The sequence below is a fragment of the Carex rostrata genome, chromosome 30 (assembly GCF_964058835.1).
Source record: "Carex rostrata chromosome 30, lpCarRost1.2, whole genome shotgun sequence".
NCBI classification, from domain to species: Eukaryota; Viridiplantae; Streptophyta; class Magnoliopsida; order Poales; family Cyperaceae; genus Carex; species Carex rostrata.
Window position 1 is genome coordinate 296,669 of NC_135947.1, and position 20,843 is coordinate 317,511.

Genomic DNA, 20,843 nt, shown 5'->3' on the forward strand with positions numbered 1-20,843 from the left:
ATAAAAAGGGGATAGTTTTAGAGACCAAATTCTACCAAAAATGTATATGAAATTTAGGCTTATCACACATGCAGCGATCCGGATAGTTATGCTCAACGATCTAATAAAATATCAGTGGACCGCGATACAAGTAGTAGGGCTGATAAATTTATCAAGAATGTGAGTTATAATTTATAAATACGGTAACACATAACTAAATAAATAACTATATTGAAACATACCCTTCCCTACTGGGTCACTGTCGGAAGCTTGCTGTAGACCCTCCCGTACGGCTCCCAATTCACATGATCCTCCGTCAAACTCTGAAACTGGCCCCGCGGGATACGTGCACCCTGGGTCTTGAAGTGGGAGGATGACACGTATTTGTGCGGACAACACCATTTGTACGCAAAAGATGCGCATGTATCAAGCGATGGAGCGCCCCAGGTAGGTTCCCAGTTTTTAGTTTGAGGCTCAGGCCGGAGAATTGGAAAGCGGGTCCACGACCAGTGCTGCAGAAGCATCACTGGACCATACATAGATCCTCTCCCGGGCTCGGTGGCGACACATAGATGCCGATACAGATATGCAAGAACTGCTCCACCCCAATTGTACTGTACCGGCGTGTCCAAATCCACAATTAGATCGAGATACCACAACGGTATCCCGTCCCCGCCACTGTCTGGGTACAAACTGGACGACATCAAGTCCAAGATATATGCACGGACATACCTAGCAAAATTCAAGACAAGGTGAGTACATTATTGATAGGCTAAAGAACGGATAAATTGATATATATATATACTTACCACTTCAGCGTCTGCTCGTCGCGTTCTACTGGTAGCTTCTCAAATCGTTCACGAAACTTAGATTTGAGGAAAGTCAACTCCATGCTTCTTTCATTTCTCTCAGACCCCCATTTTTTCAAAAGATCACTCTGCTCATGCTCTTTGATTCCTAACAATTCGAAGAGCCTGCCTTTTGCATTCCTCCCGTCTGCAGTCCCCGTCACTGGGACTCCCGTAATGGGCAAACCCCATAAACAGCTGACGTCCTCCAAAGTAACTGTAATTTATCAAATTAAAAAATATAAATTTTTTCATTTGAATTGTCAGTAAATTATCACAAAGAACAGATTTATTTGAAATGGTTTCGAAGTTAATACATGTCATCTCTCCGAAGGGAAGATGAAAGGTGTGTGTCTCGGGACGCCACCGCTCCACAAGTCCGTGTATCAGCGCCGCATCGATTTTTTTGTGAGGCATGACTGCGATCTGGTATAAACCCAATCGAATCAAGAATGGCGCGTATGCAGCGTGGTACGCGGTCATGCAACGGTAGTGCTTCACGTTTATAACCTCCTTTTTCTACATTACCGAAAATAAAAATTAGAAATTAAAACAAGATGATATTTCTGAACAAGTCAGAAAAAAAGAAATAAGTAATTGCTTACCTCCTCAGAAGCCTGACACACCCTGTGACTGCTATGCGGGATCCACAACAGATCACTAAAAGTATCCCGCGCCATAGGTACTTCATCATTGATTTCGTGTGCCATGCTACAAAATTAATTCAAAGTTAATTCATTATTTTCAAAAAATTTAAACTAATCTAAACCGTTTTGGATGTTTCTAATTATTTCTAAACCAATTTAGATTACCTAAATCATTCTAAACGGTTTCGGAACGAATTTGAAATTTTCTAAACTATTTTACACTATTTTAAAATTTTATAAATTATTCTAGACCGTTTTGGAACTTTTCTAAATTATTATCGACTATTTTGGAACTTTCTAAATTATTCGGGCACGATTTTAAAATTTTCTAAATTATTCTACACTATTTTACAACTTCCTAAATTATTTTGCACCATTTTGGAATTTTACAAATTACTCTATTTTGGAACTTTCTAAATTACTCTAAACTATTTTGTAACTTTTCTAAATTATTCTACACTATTTTGAAAGTTTCTAAATTATTCGGGCACCACTTTAAAATTTTCTAAATTAATCTACACTATTTTACAACTTCCTAAATTATTTTTCACCATTTTGGAATTTTACAAATGACTCTATTTTGAAACTTTCTAAATTACTCTAAACTATTTTGGAACTTTTCTAAATTATTCTACACTATTTTGGAAGTTTCTAAATTATTCGGGCACCACTTTAAAATTTTCTAAATTAATCTACACTATTTTGGAACTTTCTAAATTATTCTACACTATTTTGAAAATAATCTACACTATTTGGTGACCCAAATTTAATTTTTTTCCTATAAATAATAATATAGCAATCATCCAGTGTTGCGCATGCTGTTCTGAAATTCAATATAAGTGTTTTGATTGACCAATTCAACCGTTCAATGTGATTTATAAATTAATCCTTTCCAAAATTAAATTTTATGTTTTCCAACTTCTATACTTTTTGTTTATAGAACAAAACAATTAATTTTGCCAATATGCCTTATTTTTGAAAAATTAAAAATTAGACATGGATAACATTTTATGGTAGATATCATATTTAAAAATCGGGATGCGTAGTCAAAGTACTAGCTGATGGAACATTTTGCAAAACAATATTATAACAAAAATATTTAAAATAAATTGAAAATTCAAATTAATAAAAATAAATCAATGGGATAATTATATGCATGTAACAAAACTTTTTCACACAAACAATACACATTAGACATGTCTACTTCGTCGATTTTTTTAGGAAAAATAATTATTCTAACAAAAATGTAACATTTTGTGTTATTTCAAATAATTATTTTAATAATTTTCGAAATAAATATTTTTCAAACAATATTTGAAATAATCTTAAACAATATTCTAAATAATTATAAACAATCTAAACAATATTTCAAATAATACTAAACAATCTAATCAATATCATAAACGATTCTAATATTTTTTAAATAAAAAAAAAAAAATTCAAATCAGAACTCTTCTTCTCCTCTGCCAAAATCACCTCTGCCTCTGCTAAAATTGCCTCTGCCAAAATCGCCAAACTCAACTCGACTCAAATAATCAAGATACACGGGTCTACAGTACTCGGGCCAGGTGTCAACGGCCCAGTTCCTGACCCCCACGCGGAAAAAAAAAAAAGGCCGGAAAGGCAAGGTGTCAACACCCCAGTTCCAGACCCCCACGTGGAAAAAAAAATTACGGTTTCCGGTGCACCGCTAACCGAACCATTTTCCGCTAAACCGTTAACCGAACCAAAATCTCTGTCCGCTAAACGGTTAACCGAACCACTCTTTCCGGTTCATGGCTAACCGAACCAATATTTCCGGTTAACCGTTAACCGGATCCAAACGAAATTTCTGGTTAACGGTTAACCGGACTATTTCAAACGGTCCGGTTAACGGTTAACCGGAAATTTGGTCCGGTTAACCGTGAACCGGTTTGGGTAGTTTTAAAGATTGATGAACGGTTCGATTAATTTTTGAAATTAAATTTAATTTTTGGATATAAATAAAAAAATCGGTCCGTAAACTATCTAATGCTTTTACTAGTTACTACTTACTAGTGCCTTATGTAAAGATGATAAGCGGGAATTTAACAATTTTTATCAATGGGTAATAACCGTTATATTAATGATGGATTTATTTTGAAATTTTTGGATCCAAATATCCATAGCATTTATAGCAACTGTTACAGTGTTTTAAGATGCTAAATGCCAACAGAGATGGATTCAGAATTTTCGTCGGGGGACAAAAAAATATTGAATCAGATTTAAATAGCTAATTGTATTTAAATCCATTAACTAATTGGGTACTTGATAAAAAAATAATGTTTTTAACTCATACTTTTCAATGTTTTCACTTATAATTTATGATGCTCTAACTTGTAATTCTAGTTACCAATCAAAATTTAACAAATTTATTTCAATTTTAATCCTAAATTCAATCATATTACAAATAGAACATTGGGGGGCAAAAAATGTTTCGGAGTGGAGAGAGGCAAATCCATGTAGGTCCGCCTCTCTTTTTTTTTTTTTTTATAATTTTGATAGTTGGTCCGCCTCTTGATGCCAGTGATATACTATAAGGATTAAATAGTGATCATAACATATCAATTTTGAAAAATGATATGAAATTTAATAAATAATATGTTTTGCTATTATTAAATTTAAATGAATTGAATTATTTTATTGGAACCAACTATTCTTCTTAACTCATAATTCAAAAAATAAGATGCTTTATTAAACAAGGAGATGCAAAGAGCTTATTTTATCTACATATCTCCGTTGTGATTTTGTTGAAGATAATTGTTATACATGGCATCATGGTATATTATTATTAATGTATGATAATATATGGGCTATCTATTTTATTTGACTATTTTGATTAAGAGTCACTGATTATTAAATTAAAATAGCTAATACGTTATTCCGGATTTAGATATATAGATCGGGTAGTTTTGGTGCAATTTGAGTATCGTTTGCTTACTAGCATATTGATTTTTTCTAATCTCTTGATGGATGATCAATTAATTTTAAAATTGAATCAAAATTTATACACAACCTATTTAAACAATAGAGAAACTATTTAAATTTTTTTATAACATTTATAAACTACTAATTTAGACAATAGGAGAGTTTAAATGACTCTATTTTTTGGAGTAAAGCTAGGGTGTGATGTGCTCACCAAGAGGGTTTGGTGAACACAACTCCAAAAGTATATTGGATCGACTTCAAATATCGAATTCAAACCGTTGAAATCCATGTACTTCATGAGTGATGCATGTACACACAAAATTTTAAAAGTTTCGAGTTTATTTACCATAAAATCAAGCGGTCAAAGAAATGATAAAAATTGAATATATAAAACAACTTATAAATTAACTTATAAAATGTTTATTCCTTTGACCGCTTGACCTTGTAGCAAATAAACTGGAAACTTTCAAATTTTTGCATGTACATGTATCACTCATGAAGTACATGGATTTTAACGGTTTGGATTCGATATTTGAAGTCAATCCGATATACTTTTGGAGTTGTGCTCACCAAACTCTCTTGGTGAGTATATCACACCCTAGCATTACTCCTATTTTTTGTGCCTCCATCATCCCTTCATTTTTTAAAACTTTATTAACTCAAAACTTAAAAGTCAAAGTAAAACCGTTGTATATGATATACATCATTTTTATCTATGCACGTGTAAAAAATTATGAGATTTCAACTTTGTTTTAATTGTCATCAAGAGCTTGTAAGAAATGTATTAATGTGAATAATTTCCAGACATTGATTTTTCAACTTAATTGATTTACATAAAATAAAAATCGGGATGTGATAATTTTTTATGAGAACATAGAAAAAATAGCATAGATTACATCTCACGGTTTTATTTTAATATTTATGTTTAAAATTTTGAGTTATTAACATTTTAAAAATAAAAGTTTAATGAAAGCATAAAAAATAAAGATATTTGAACCTTGTTTTTAAACAATCAATTATGATATAACCTGATAGTAGCTGCAATATCATCTGATAGCTAAAAAAAACAATCAATTGTTTTTTTCTAAAAAAGTCAGAGACCAAATTTGTATCTTTAACATTTAACTATTTTTTAAAGATAAAGATGAGAGACGGACCTTCTATCTTTAAATATCTATAAAAAATTTGACATTCAAATATCCAACTTACAACTTCAAAAATTGTTTTTATTAGTCATTTTTTTTTTTTTTTTGATAAGTAGTGGGATTACCACCGATTTCATATATGAAACCCAAAATACTTCATAACATGGTATCCAAAATGGAGACCAAAGTCAGAAGTAAAAAGTCATACAACAGTTTAAAATGTAGTAAATACAGCCCATGCATACAAATCAGAAGAAGAAAACATAAAAAGACTATCCAAAACATACAAAATATAAACTGATAATAGACACTACTCCAAGGCCTCCCAATCTACATCATCATCTTCATTGTGGTCGTCTCCAGACGTTGGACTTAGGTGGTTGCCATTGCCACCATCCCGAGGAGTATTGTGAGGTGCATCGGCCAGAGACAACAGCAGGTCCACTGTATGAGCAGTGTCCAGGCTGTCTGACTCTTCCATCGGAACTTGGTCTGGGAGATCCTTAAGATCAGATGGCATCATTAGACTTAATTTAAGTAAAGAGTTTTTAGGAATAGAAGTGCACCATAAATGTGCTAAGGAGATAACCTTAGCACCTATCGTTTTAATCGGTAAGGGGGTTGTAGGATTAAAACAAACCCTATTTCTCTCTAACCATATTGTCCAAAGGACAGAGGCAAGCAGCAAAAATAGGGTATGTTTATCTTTCAACGGTATACTTGCTTCAATTAACCAAAGGTCATCTAAATTAACACCAGTAAAAACAAAGTTATTATAGGAAGCAATCCAGTTCCAAATACATTGAACATAGGAACATTCTACAAACAGATGGTCTGCACTTTCAGGTGCAGAACAGAATGCACATGTGACCTCACCAAGCCAACCTTTTTCTCTTAGGTTGGTTTTGGTGAGAAGTTTATCTCTTTTTAACAGCCATAAGAACACTTTAATTTTCAGAGGTAAATGGGATGCCCATATATATTTGTAGTCAGAATTTGGAAAACCTCCAAATTGTAACCATTTATAGAAAGACTGTACAGTAAAGGAATCATGTTGGGACCATCTCCAAATTAACCTATCTTCTAAATTAGAAGAAAGAGTAAAGTGGAGAAACATATGTTGCAAAGCTTTCCATTCTTCCAAATAAATTCCTGTCAGCTGTCTCCTGAAAGTCAAAAATAAATAAGCGGAGGCAAAAGCCTCTGCAACAGAGATGAATCTATCAGTAGCTATAGAAAACAGATTGGGGAATATATGCTGCAATGCATGTTCAGAATGCCACCTATCCAGCCAAAAGGCCGTGGTAATACCATTGCCTATTTCTTTATTGATACCCAAATTAATAACCATATAATCTTTAAGGATGGATTTCCAGAATGGTGAACAGATGGATAGAGAAGTTCTACAACCATATTTGCTTTGAAGAATCTCTTTCCATCTGCCATGAACTTGACTATCATTAAATCTAATCCACCACTTAGCTAAAAGAGATTGATTCATTAACTTTAAATCAAAAATTCCTAGACCCCCTTGATCTTTACTTTTACAAACCACTCTCCATGCTACCAAGGAGTATTTTCTTTTGGTGGAGTTACCACCATGCCACAGAAACTTTCTTCGAATTTTGTCTATCTTATGCCTAATATTAGCAGGCATCCTATACATGGATAACCAATACAGAGGTATTGCAGATATCACAGAATTTAACAGAGTGACTCTGCCTCCCAATGAGAGTAAAGAACATTTCCAACATTGTAATCTTTTTTCTATTTTATCAATGAGAATTTGTCAATCAAGAACAGATAGTTTAGAAGTATTAATTGGCACACCTAAGTAAGTGAGAGGTAAAGAGGCAACTTTACAACCCAATATTGAGGCAAGAACAGTAGTGTCCTCCTCAGATAAATTGAGAGGATACATTTCACTTTTATCAAAATTAATTTTGAGACCTGATAGATTTTCAAAACCTACAAGTAACCACTTAACATGTAACAAAACCTGAGAGTCAGCTTTTAAAAACAATAAAGTGTCATTTGCAAAATGGAGATTTAGAATATTGCCAACATTTGGAAAATTTCCAAGTCCTTCAATAAGACCCTGTTTTTATTAGTCATTAGATTAGTGTTTTAAATAAGTCAAAATTGCAACTTAAAAAATGTTGTTTTTAGCCATTAGATTAGTGTTTTGAATAAGTCATTGCTGCATATATAAAATTGGTCCAATATTGAGCCAAATTAATTATATGCTGATTCCATTTCTAATTAACCGCTTGCAGTGCAGCTTTGTCGAGCCAAGATTAATAAATGTGAGCGAAACTTAGTCATTGCTTTTTTTGACAGAGAATTTAAGTGTTGTTGCTGCAAAAATGAGAAATACGGGCAGAGATCTATTGACTATAAGATCGTGTCGCTCTGGTTTTTTTGTTTGTCTTACGAAATGCAGCAATTGCAAATTCAATGTTACTTTTTTTTTTTTCATCGCGTGTTTCCAGGTCCGCAAAAATGGCCGGAGCTAGGCTGAATGCATATCCTCTGCATTAACTCAAAAGGAATCTTTTGAGTTAATGAATCTAAATTGTCTGATTTTAAACGGAGCTAATCTGATACATGCTTATAACATAGGAGGTTTTTCAATATTAGTACAGATCTAATCTGCACAAATCTTAAGACAAATCGAACGGTTGATATTCATTAACTCAAAAGATTCATTTTTTAAGTTAATACAGAGGATACGAATTCGTGCTAGGCTAAGCTTTGCGGGACCCTCTCTTGGACTGTCTCAAAAATCCAAATGCAAGCATCAATTGTCATCTTTTTATCTTTTGACTTCTCTGATTTAAGTCTAAGAGTAAAGTTAGGGTGTGATGTGCTCACCGAAAGAGTTTAGTGAGCATAATTCTAAAAGTATATTAGATCGTCTTCAAATGCTAAATTAAAACCATTGAAATCCATGCAATTCATGAGTGATGCATTTACATACAAAATTTTGAAAGTTTCGAGTTTATTTGCTACAAGGTCAAGCGGTAAAAAAAAATGATAAAAATTGAGCATATAAAACAACTTATAAATTAACTTACAAAAAATTTATTTTTTTGACCACTTGACCTTTTAGCAAATAAACTCGAAACTTCCAAAATTTTGCATGTAAATGTATTACTAATGAAATACATGGATTTCAACGGTTTGGATTCAGCGTTTGAAGTCAATCCAATATACATTTGAAGTTGTGCTCACCAAACTCTCTTGGTGAGCGCATCACATCCTAACTTTGCTCTTAGTCTAAATCTTAGTGGAATAAGAAGTTTAGCTTTTAATAAATCGGATGTGAAATAGTTTTTTTTTTTTTAATTATTTGGTAGTGGTTACCAAATTTAATAAAGAATGTGAAATAGTTAGACAGGTTTAATTGAGCGTAAGTTTATAGTTGACGTATGTTTAAAAATATAGACTTGTCTAATTAATAATTAGGTCCAGAGATGGATGATTTAAATTATCTAAAGAGGTGGTTTATTTTAGTCAGTTTCTAGATCTAACTCGAAAGATTTTAATTTATGTCGAAATATTTTTTTCATCCACCTTCTCTCGAGTAAGCTAACTATATCTTTATAAATTATTTTCGGATATTATGAATTAATTTTGATTTTTTTTATTATGATTAATCATTTTTATTTTCTTAATTTCATTTTGTCATCATTGAAGCAACGAGTGTAATTAATTTCTTTTGTGTTATATTCCTTGTCGGTAAGGAACAATTTGATTTCATTTGATTGTCAATGTGGTGTTTTTTTTTTATTTCAATTAATTGTCAATTTATTTCTAAATTATGTGCTGAAATCTTTAAATTTTTAATTAGGGTGTCGTTTTTTTTTCCTCATATTGTGCAACGTGATTTATAATTATATTACTATTTTAATTAGTTCTTATCAGAACTGTGCACAAATGAGACAAAAAAATGTCAACTTATGGAATGACTTATGTCATAAATTTTAATCAAACAAAAAATAATTAAAAGTTAAAATAACTAATTTAAACCTTTTTACATGTAATACATGTAGAGTTCAACCAGATACCGGCATAGAGCTCATGCTTTTTGAATTACGAAAATTTCAGCGCAATTAGATTTGATGTCCATAACTCCATATTATTTTTTGAAGAGCAAACTATTACAATTTATAAACAGAAAAAAAAAAAAAAATGGACTTCCTCTTTTTTGCCTGTGGCGGTCAAGTCAACTTCTTACTTTTAGTTTGCATATTATTGTGGATTTTTTATTCACAATATATACAAAAAAAATCAAACGTAAAATCATATTTTGAAAATCTCACTTCATAACACTATTACTGTCAAACTAGCGATATGTTTGAACTCCTACCGTTGGCAAAGTCAATGGTAGTATATTGAGCTCATATTGCTAATAAATAAAATTAGTGGTATGAACCTTTATTGATATTTTTGCTAATAACTTTTTTCAGTACCAACTGAAGTATGTTATATTAAGTACCAACTGAAGTGGTGCTACTGGTTATGGGGGAAGTGAGACCATTAAGAAAGGGCTTTCATTTTGGTAGAGGCATGAGAAGTTTTCATTCACAAACAACAATTAATAGAGTAAGGCTATGGTGCTATGGGTTACATAGAGGGTTACGGTGCTACGGCTCAATATTTGAGTTTTCAAAATTCTAATAGTCGATCCGAACCGTTCATCTTGTTCTCCTTTAATATGTGTTTGGAGACCAAATTTTACATTTTTTGAAAATCTTTTACTATTTTTTTAGATAGGTAGAAAATCAAATATCTGAATGATGCATAATTTTTTAGATCAAGTGATTTTTTACCTATCTAAAAAAATAATAAAAAATTTCAAAAAAATATCAAATTTGGTTTTCAAACACATATTAATATGGAGAACAAAATGAACGATTCGGATCGACCGTTAAGATTTTAAAAAATCAAATATTGAGCCGTAACACCGTAGCCTTCTATGCAACCCATAGCACCGTAGCCTTACTCACAAAAATATCATAGAAGGCTCATACCGCTGACTTTACTAGCAATATGAGCTAGTGAGATTTTGAAAATATAATGTTATATTTGGATTTTTTAATGTTTATTTATAAAAAAATCGACTTTTTATTGCTGACAAACTTATGTTTAAAAAATAATGTCATATACAACAGAACACATAAAATTCATATTTTATAAAATTGCATGTCCGTTTTATGTAATCAGGAGGCGACTATTACATATGTATTTACATGAAAAATGAAAAATATGTAAGAATCTCTATATGCAGCATTAATTATATATGATCTCAGTGCTTTTTCTAAGCTTTATGAGGGTGTTGATACCAAATTCAAGATCCAATTCATTCTGATTTGATTCAACTTTATAGCCGAAAAATTATTAATTTTCCGCTATTTTTGTAACAGTTTAACCGATACATTTTCTTATAAGTTTCCTTAAAATAAATATGCCACGAATTAAAATCAGATTTTATTGAAAAAAAAATGCAATTCCTTTTTCTAATTTTAGTATCACTGAGCAATGAGCATCAAGTCTATCTGAAATATAAAGCCTAACATGCATAATTATGATACAATCTATTTATATTTTAATAATTGCATTTGATCTCATGATTAAAAAGAAAAATGCATCTTCTTTTTAATAAATAGCACAGCTTTCTTCGATTGATTAAAATCTGTTGTTATTCTTGTGCATGAACAGTGTTTCTCCTATTCTTGCTTTCTCAAATTCAGTCATTTAATTATTTCGAAATACGTGCACATAAAAGTTTTAAAAAAAATTACTTTAAGATTCGTTCCAAAAAAAAATGAACAGTTAAATTTGAAAAAACAGAGATAACAAAATTACTGTTCATGAGAAACTGTTTACAGAAAAAAAGAAAATAGCAGTGAATTTTATTCTTTCTTCGATATTTTTTCATTCCAACGAACATATGTTGGTAGCATCAAATTAAATGTATAGCCATCAATATGTTTTGTCGCTTAGCGCCAAAGATGACTGCTTCTCTGTCCGTATATATTTTGCTCAGCGCCAAAATTAAATTGCGTCCTGAGCATATTAACAATTTCTTTTAATATATATATATTTTCAAACAAAGCTTGTATACACGGAGCAGTTTACGATTTGAATTTTTCGGATCCTATACGAAAAAGCGTATAATCCGACACCGTCAAATAACGAGGGAAAAGAGGAAAAACCCACTGATATTCGCGGGTGAGTCAATTTATTTCCAAATATAAATAATTTAAATCAAACTTCTCTAACAGCCGTTCGATTCGAGAATTTCTCCTCTATCCTACGGCCGATGTTCTACTTTAGCGCCTCATCAAGCAACCTAACACTCTCTTCCAAAATATTCTCTTTCCACTGAAATCGATAAACTAAAAGATCGATCGAGTCGAGAGTCGGAGAGTGCGAGGTGGACCAATTAAACAATTCAAAGTAATTTCCACCGGAAAATTTACGACTATGTACGTCAATAGCACGGGGCTTATTATTAGATCATCCTACTTTTACCTTCAAGCAATATTGCAATAACTTGTAAAAAGATGTAAGAAATTAACGTTGAAATAATAAATCGACTATTTTGAAAACGACAAAGCGAATGAATTGTGATTTTTGTATGAACCTAATTCAAATCATTTGAAGCTACCATTAAAAGATTTGAAGAGAGGTCCCACAACTCAGTTCAGTAACTACTGCTCCCAAAGTAAACCGTGTCCAACCAAGAATTCCACTGAAAGAGACTTTAAAAGATCCCTTATCTATCGTCTAGATCCAACGGTGAATAGATGACTAACGAGGCGTCTATGAATTCCAGCCGCCGGATCCACCTTGCCCTCGCGCGTTCGATCATCGACCCACCAAAATCGGTCCGTCGAATATGAATTCGATTTGAAAAGCTGAGAGGGAGAGAAATTGAGAGAAAATCGAGAGGAGATTGCAACAGAGAGAGAAAACAAAGACAAAGCCTCAAAGCCCCTTCGCTCCTCTAAGTCTCTCTCTTCCCACAAAAAACCCCCCAACAACGCGAATCAAAAACACTAAGGGGAAGGAAGAATCTTGAACTTCTTCCACTCAATTTCGCACGAGTTTCACTCGCCGGTGGATCTCAGCCGCCCGATTGGTGCTGTACGGCCGAGATCTGTCTGGATGGAGCAAGGGGGCCAACCTGCCGCCGCGCCAGCTGGTGATTTCCCACCCAAGAAACTAGTACGCCAGCTTGATTTTACTTCGGCTGCTTACGCTGGTAACCCTGCTGTGGTGGCTGCTGCTGTGGCCGTATCTAGAGCACTTCAGGGAAGACCTCCTCAGACACAACCCCAGATGCCAACTCTGTCACAACCACAGCCACCACCACAGCCACAACTGCAGCCACTACAACAGCAACAGGCACAGCCAAAGCTGCAATCGGTGCCACAACAGAACCAACAGCAGCATGTAAGGCCGCAGCCTCTTATGCAACATAAGCTGATGACCCAGTCAATTCCCCGACCTTTGCCAACTGCAGTTGTCATGTGAGTTTCTGATGGATTTTATTTTCCCTTTTTGAATTTTGAATTTGGGAAAGTGAGTTTTGTCATTTTCTTCCACATTTTTTTAATTTGGAAAAAGAGATATGCTTGATTTTAATTGCAAGAACTCAATTATTGATTTGAAGTTGAAAGTTTTAATTTTTGTAAGATTTGCTTCTTCTGACAAAATATTTTTCAGAGGATTCAGAAATCGTATTGTTCTCTCTCTGTCAATATGACTTTGTCTAGATGAATTCGGTCTTTTCAATCCTCATTAGGCTCTAGGAAAAGAAACTTTGTCTAATTTGGTGTCTAATTAACCTTCCTCGGGGGTTTAAAAGCTTGGATTGAACTCCGTATGCTTGGGTGGTGTTTAAATATTTGAACTGTCCCCTTTGGATTGGCTGTCGGCTCCACAAAGACATCAGCTTTCCTTTGACCGACAGTTTTACCTTTTCCTGGACCAAGCTTTCTGTTATTTTATCGACTTCTGTTTGAAAGATTTTATATGTTTTCTTGTTTTTCTTTTCTAATTGAGTGTATAATGTGTTTCTTCATATTTTCAGAAAGCCTGAATCTCCAAAGCCAAGGCCTCGCTCAATGCATGAATTGAAAGATGGCACACCAACAAAGAAGAAATGCTGCAACTGTAGACACTCTAGATGCTTGAAACTGTATGTCAAATTCCATGCAATTTGAGTTTATCCATGTTTATTCTCTCGATGGATAGTGCTCTCTGCAGCAGTTTTTTGTGGTTTTCCTATGATTGTCACTCATAATTATGAGTTGGTTTATCAGAAATTTTGTACTATTCTTATATGATTTATAGTCATTTTTTTTCAAAAATTTGTTTATCTGCTGGTTTGTATTATGTTACCATGATCGTGGAAACAACTTTTGTAAAACAACAAGAAACTTTGGATATACCACACAATTCAACCCTGCAGTAATGTGTTGTGTATTAAAATGTGATTCCTTGGGTAACTAATTTCCTTTTGAGTAACACTTCATCTTATAAATCGATTACATTGTCTGGTTCATTTGTATTTTCTACTTTCAAATTTTAGAAAAAGTGGAGATATGAGCTTAATTTTTTGGTCTTTAGCTGACACTTTCCTTCACAATTCATGAGAAAAGTTAAAACTGAACTGTTCTACTGTCTGTTCAAAAATTCGTGCAAATAAATTTAGAAGCCTTATTTGTTCTTACTCTTACCTTACCTTTTCCCTCTCTAGTTGTTTTTCTTAGATCTAGAAGTAAGTTTTGATATTAACCTCAAGAAAAAATAATTTGATATTAAATATGACTGATAATTTAAATTTTGAACCAACATTTGAAGAAGAAAAAGCTCATCAGAGTGAGGGCAAATTTTTGTCTGTTATCATATTAGCCTTACAGTTTAAATGTTATTGATCATGTAATAAGTGTTGGTTGTTATCTGCAAGTCGGTAATATAGTGGGGTGCAAATTTTCCCAATAAAAAGTGTACAGTTTGATTGTTTGGTCTTAGGTGAACTACACATGTTTAAAAAGGTGTATTCCATATAATTGTGTGAGGCATTGAGCCTTTTTTTTGCAAAAATGAGGCTTAACTTTATTTGTTATTCTCGTTTCAGGTATTGTGAGTGCTTTGCATCTGGGGTGTACTGTGATGGTTGTAACTGTACAAATTGCTTTAACAATGTTGAGAATGAGGCTGCAAGGCGAGATGCTATAGATGCGACACTGGAGCGCAACCCTGACGCCTTTAGGCCAAAGATCGGTAGCAGCCCTCATGCTGCCATGCGGGAGAATGTTGTAAGTACAATATATAATGCTCCATTTTAGTGGGATCATTATGCTATGTCTAGATGCTGAAGCTTCTTTAGAACTCAAGTAGATGACAAAAGGGAAAAAAATAATTTGCATGTCCCTGCTATATTTGGAGTTTGCCAGAAAGTCTGGCAAAAGGGACTTAAATATTTTACAAGTTCTGAAGAGTGTCCTTATTAATTGGTTTCTAATGCTATATTATTGGACGTCTGGTCTTATGGAATGACAAACAAAATGCCGTTGAAGTAGATGGATCCCAATGGTATCTTATGCGTGTTTTTGATTTTAGCCCATTTTTGCGAGCAAAAAGTTACTTTTGAGTTTTGACCCTATACCAACCCCAAAATATCAATAAATAGAAGTTCTAATAAACAATGATGAAATATACTGATGTTGGTTCCGTACTGATAATTGAAACTAGATACAAAGCTCATATATGGAAAGTGCTATGTGATCATGCCTACATGAACTCCCCCTAGCTTGACAGAATAAATTAATGAATCAATAAAATACCTTCTTTACCAGTTTAGGCTTTAGAGCTAGCTAGTTGAACAACATTGGCTAACCTACTATTTCTTGTAATTAATTATACAAGCAGGAGGCAGTGGGTGAGCTCCCCCTAGTGGGGAAACACAACAAGGGGTGCCACTGCAAGAAATCGGGGTGTTTAAAGAAGTACTGCGAGTGCTTCCAGGCAAACATACTCTGCTCTGAGAACTGCAAGTGTATGGATTGCAAGAACTTTGATGGCAGTGAGGAGCGCCGTGCCCTCTTCCACGGTGACCAACGCAACAACATATACATGCAACAGGCTGCAAATGCTGCCATCAATGGTGCTGTTGGGCATCCTGGGTTGATGTCCCCATCAAGCTCACGTAAGAGGAAGACCTCTGATCTTGCACTTGGTCAGACCATTCACAGGATGGGCCATGTCCCCGTGGTAAGTATATTGTATAATGAGTGAGGCTATGGTACTATGCATAGCGCGGATTGGTCTGTACTGTGGATCATTATCTCCATTTCAAAGTCCAAACAATTGATCTGAACCGTTGATCATGATATCCATATGAAAATGTACTTGTAGATCAAATTTTACATTTTTTGGATTTTTTTAGATAGGTAGAAAATCACTTGATCTAAAGATTCTAGACCAACCAAAAAGTAGTGATTTTCTAACTATCTAAAATAATAGTAAAAAAGTTATAAAAAATGTAAATTTAGTTAGCAAGTACATTTTCATATGGAAATCGCGTTGAACAGTTCAGATCGATTATTTGTACTTTGAAAACGAAAATATGGATCCTCGTATGAACCAATCTCCGCTGTGCATAATACCATAGCCTCACCCTTTATGGTTTCTGTATTGCGCTTGGTCATCTTTTTTGCTTTTGGATTTTTGAAATATGTCAGAAGTAAAAAATATATACTTTGTTGAATTAAGTTGTGGTTTCTGGTTATACCATTGTTTTCCATGTAGTTATAAATTGTTATGAGACTACAGTCATACTCATATCTACTTTATTAAATAAAATTATGTAAAACAAACAAATTTAGATGGGCCTCAACTCTGCAAACAAACCATGGGCCTATCTTTAACAGAACGATCTGAAATAATGATTTATATTCTAGAAATTGCGTATTTATTTTAGTATATATATTTTTCGGAGAACTAATTTAATTTTTGTATGCCAAATTACTTCAACAAAAGTGCCGAAATATATCAACTTATTATATTAAAATATAAAAGTTGTATACGTAATAGCAATGGGCATCGACCTAGCATTCAAGAAGTTTATGTATTATATTTGAGACCTCATTCCGGATGTAATTGAGAGCAACTTTATTCTGAAAGGCCAACTGTATGTAACATTTGTCAGTTTCATGTCTGTCAAAAGATTCATTGTTTCATAGAAGTTTAGTTCCTGGTGGTCCTCAATTTTTTTATTTTATTTTATTTCTCATTGTAATTTTGATCAGGGAAATCAGCAACGAAATGGGATGCCTGTTCCCTCTTCTGGACCCCTAAGCCAATTAAATTCTGCTGCTATGATACCTACCAAAGTAACATACAGGTACAAAACATCTTTGTTCTGATTTGTTAACTACAAACTGTATAGAGATAGGGGACTGCTACTTTGTAGCATAGGACAACTGAGATGTTTAATTTGATCTCAACATAGACATCTTATATATTTTACATTTTTTTAGTATTTTTGTTGGATGAGAGAACAAAAACAGAAACACATGGTTCTGATTGAATATTGTTTAGGAGTTGAAGGTTAAGCATTCACAGTTATTCATGAATTTTTAAACCTAATATACTTGACGATCAACCTTGAATTGACTCGAGTGTCATCTCACTGTGATTCTACTAAACTTCATTCTAATAGATTTAAACTTGGTTTTCTACAAGATTTACTGTCTAAACCCCATGCTAGGTGTAGCTCCATGGCATACTTTAAACGTATAAACACTTGTTTCAGGTGTTAATTGCATGGTGTACCTTTTAATTATTGTTCTTAATCTCATTATATAATATGATTAATTTCTCATGTAGGCCTCTTCTAGCAGACATAATACAAACTGAGGATGTTAAAGAGCTATGTAAGCTTTTGGTGGTTGTATCAGCAGAATCAGCAAAAGCACTTGCCAGTAAGTTTTGAGTGAAATACTTCTGGCTGAATCAAACTGCCAACCAATTTTTCTTTCACTGGTTCTAATTTTTGATAAATGCCATATCTTTTGTTTCAATAAACATCTTTGCTTTTAGATTTCTGCTGCTTTTGCACAGATAACATTTTGCTCATAGGCCTGACACAACAAAAAGGTCATTTGTGGTTTCTTCTACGAGTCTTTGTACTTACACGTGGTTTAATTATGAGTGAAAATTTTAAACACAAGTAGTATAATACTGTAGCAGCTAAACACTATAACTTGAAAACTTCTGGACAAATGACTGAATTAACCAAACTTAAACCCGAGCAGTACTAAGCTGATTGCAGTTGTTGTTAGTATGCCATGCTTTGTCTCACTATTGAAATAATTCCCTTATCATAATAAAAGAAACGTATAGATGCAAAGGACTGCCACCTGCCCTCATGAAAAACCATTCATTTTTTCCCTGAAACTAATTGTTCAGGCAGAAAGGCCCAGGAGGAGAAGCTAGCTATGAAGGAAGAACAAACGGAGAGCTCCCTTGCATCGACAAAAGACACTAAAGATGAAGAGGCTGCCATTCAGAAACCATCTTCTGATGACAGATCAAGTGGGACCCACGTTGATGAAGCTTCTGGCTCTGACACGGCTGATACGCAGAAGGCAGATGGGCGGCCAATGTCACCAAGCACACTTGCTCTGATGTGTGATGAAGAGGATGCTATGTTCATGCAGTCATCACGTGGGCCAGCACTAGTATCGGCACACACGAGCAATTTTGCATTTGCAGAGAGTATGCCAGAGGTGTATGCTGAGCAAGAGAGGTGTGTCTTGATGGAGTTTAGGGATTGCATGCGCAAGCTTGTCACCTGTGGGAGAATGAAAGGTATATATTAATCTTGAATTTTCCAATCTGATTTGTTTGAATCGGGTCCTACATCTGTGTCCGGGTTGGTTGATTGAATATTGTCCTGGTAGGTGTCCTACTATATTATTCTTTGTATCCTGTTTTGTTCATTATCAAGATGTTTTAATTTAATATGGCTGGGCTGACTGTTCGGTTGACCTTACTCCAACCCGCTTATACTTGCCTTGGCTTTGTCCCAAAATTTCTTGCACTTGCAAATAGTACTGGGTTTCTTGTAATTGCATTTGTATCCACCACTCTCTCATAGAAGTATTTTAATAAAATTGATCAATATCTTTTCATAACTTGTCAATGCCTTGAAAGTTTACCTGCAGATAATGCCCTTTGTTAGTTGATAATATGGTGTTATTTGCAAATGGGTCTGTTGAAATAGAAATTATCTGACAATATCTTTAAAATCAATTCAATAGTATGTGAAAACCATAAATTAAATTCATGTCTGTATTGTTGAATATAGAGATAGTCTATTGTCAAATTCGAACCATTGGAAAATTTGAATTGCTTTATGAACCGTAAAACTTGCATCAAGCTTCATTATATTCTATAGGACAATATATGTCTCATATAGATCATGCCTACTATAAACTTGAATTTCTTATTTCAATTTAAATTTTGGCGATTGTCAAATTTGTCTATTTAAAATATTGTCTGATCCTACCTTGCAATTTTCCTAAAAATGCTGAGTGTGCACCAAGGTCCGAGGGGCCAATGAGGATAGCCTCAAAAACAGTCAGATTGGCTTCAAACAACAATTTTAATTGATCTTTATCTAGAATGAGCCAGGCCTTTAGGTTCCAATTTTTTTATTTTCTGATTACAATCATTTACCTTTTGATCTTATACAAAAGAACAATGATTTGATATTCGTTATTTGAAGCTGACCTAAATTTGTATGGTAAGCTCATGAATCTCTTATTAGGCTTAAATTTACACTACCTTAACTCCGAAAAATGTTGTGTCATTGCAAGACAATATATATTATTATTTGAAAAAAACACCTAATTGATTATTCTGATTCATCTTTTGTTAAAATTTGAAGTTCTTTTTAAATTGGTAGTTTGTCTTTATTTGCGAAGCACCTTTTGATTTATTAGTATTCATTTTTTTTCTCAGTTTTTTGTCAGGCTGGTACCATTTTATTTTTGTGCCGTTGCATATATCAAGGTTTAATTGGAAGCCCGACCCATAGAAATTCAACCAACTCTTTGTCTGATTCTAATTTTAGGTATCCTTGGTAAAAAAAGAAAGATCACAGAATAGCCCACCACAATAAAATGAAACAAGAGAAACAGTACTGTTTGTGATTTTTTAGATGTGAGATATTGAGTGAGTCTATGGTACTATGCATATTACGATTTGTTACCGTGCTACGGTTCTATATTCGAGTTTTTAAATCCTAACGGTCGATCCGAACCGTTTATCTTGTTCTCCATATTAATATGTGTTTGGAGACCAAATTTTACATTTTTTGAAATTTTTTTACTATTATTTTAGATTTATTGAAAATCACTGTTTTTGGATGGTCCAGAATTTTCAGATCAAGTGATTTTCTAAATATCTAAAAAAATAGTAAAAAAATTTCAAAAAATGTAAAATTTGGTCTCCAAACACATATTAATATGGAGAACAAGATGAACGGTTCGGATCGACAGTTAGGATTTGAAAACTCAAATATAGAGCCGTAGCACGGTGATGACCCGTGATATGCATAGTACCATAGACTCACTCTGAGATATTTATATATATATATTTTTTTCCAAAAGTTAAGGTTCTAATTTTTTCATTTGTCAATTATATTGCAGAGGAGAAATTCATAATGTCTACAAGACTTGAAACTCCTTCGCATCAAGATATACCATTAACCAATGGTGTTTCCAAACCCCCAATTATTCCTTCAAGAACTGCAGAGGTGCCCCCAATTTTACGGTCAAACCCCTCAAATTCTTCTAAATTGCCTGTAGTTACAAACCCCTTCTCCGGTCATCTAGACAAGAAACAAAAGACCGACAATGCTTAGGTATTAGTGAGGATTTAGGTTTGTAAGTTAGAATAGGGATGCAAAGAGATGTAGGATGTATTAAAAGGGGTTGGCTTGGTATTTTTAAGTTTGATATTTTCCTATTTTTTCCTCATCGGAAATAAGTGTTTGCTTGGTTAGTCCACTAGGGTTCTTTGTGGACGTTGTCATTATGTAGAGTTTAGTTTTTATATTTTTCTCTTTTTTAGAAAATATAGCTAGTCTCAAATTGCAGTGGCATAACTACATGATACATATCCAAAAAAATAAATGATATGTATGATGTATCATATAAATACTGCAACATCAGCAATGATAATATTGCTGA

The 20,843-nt window shown here is 33.5% G+C and overlaps 2 protein-coding genes across 3 annotated transcripts; one reads left to right on the forward strand and one right to left on the reverse strand.

Moving 5' to 3' along the window:
- Positions 1-227: 227 nt before the first annotated feature.
- Positions 228-1,507, reverse strand: LOC144546586 (serine/threonine-protein phosphatase 7 long form homolog). Its single transcript, XM_078295118.1, has 4 exons — positions 1,433-1,507; positions 1,145-1,346; positions 789-1,044; positions 228-711 (listed from the first exon to the last, which is right to left on the reverse strand). Exons 1-4 carry the CDS (start codon positions 1,505-1,507, stop codon positions 228-230), a joined length of 1,017 nt encoding a protein of 338 aa, XP_078151244.1.
- Positions 1,508-12,501: 10,994 nt separating this feature from the next.
- On the forward strand, positions 12,502-20,843 carry LOC144546754 (protein tesmin/TSO1-like CXC 5). Of its 2 annotated transcripts, none has more exons than XM_078295303.1 (8): positions 12,502-13,106; positions 13,670-13,777; positions 14,720-14,900; positions 15,511-15,855; positions 16,893-16,987; positions 17,473-17,567; positions 18,055-18,456; positions 20,301-20,843. In XM_078295303.1, exons 1-8 carry the CDS (start codon positions 12,742-12,744, stop codon positions 20,513-20,515), a joined length of 1,806 nt encoding a protein of 601 aa, XP_078151429.1. In that variant the 5' UTR covers positions 12,502-12,741; the 3' UTR covers positions 20,516-20,843. The 2 variants fall into 2 exon arrangements, with proteins under 2 accessions (XP_078151429.1, XP_078151430.1); XM_078295304.1 differs by having other exon boundaries at positions 12,516-13,106; positions 15,514-15,855.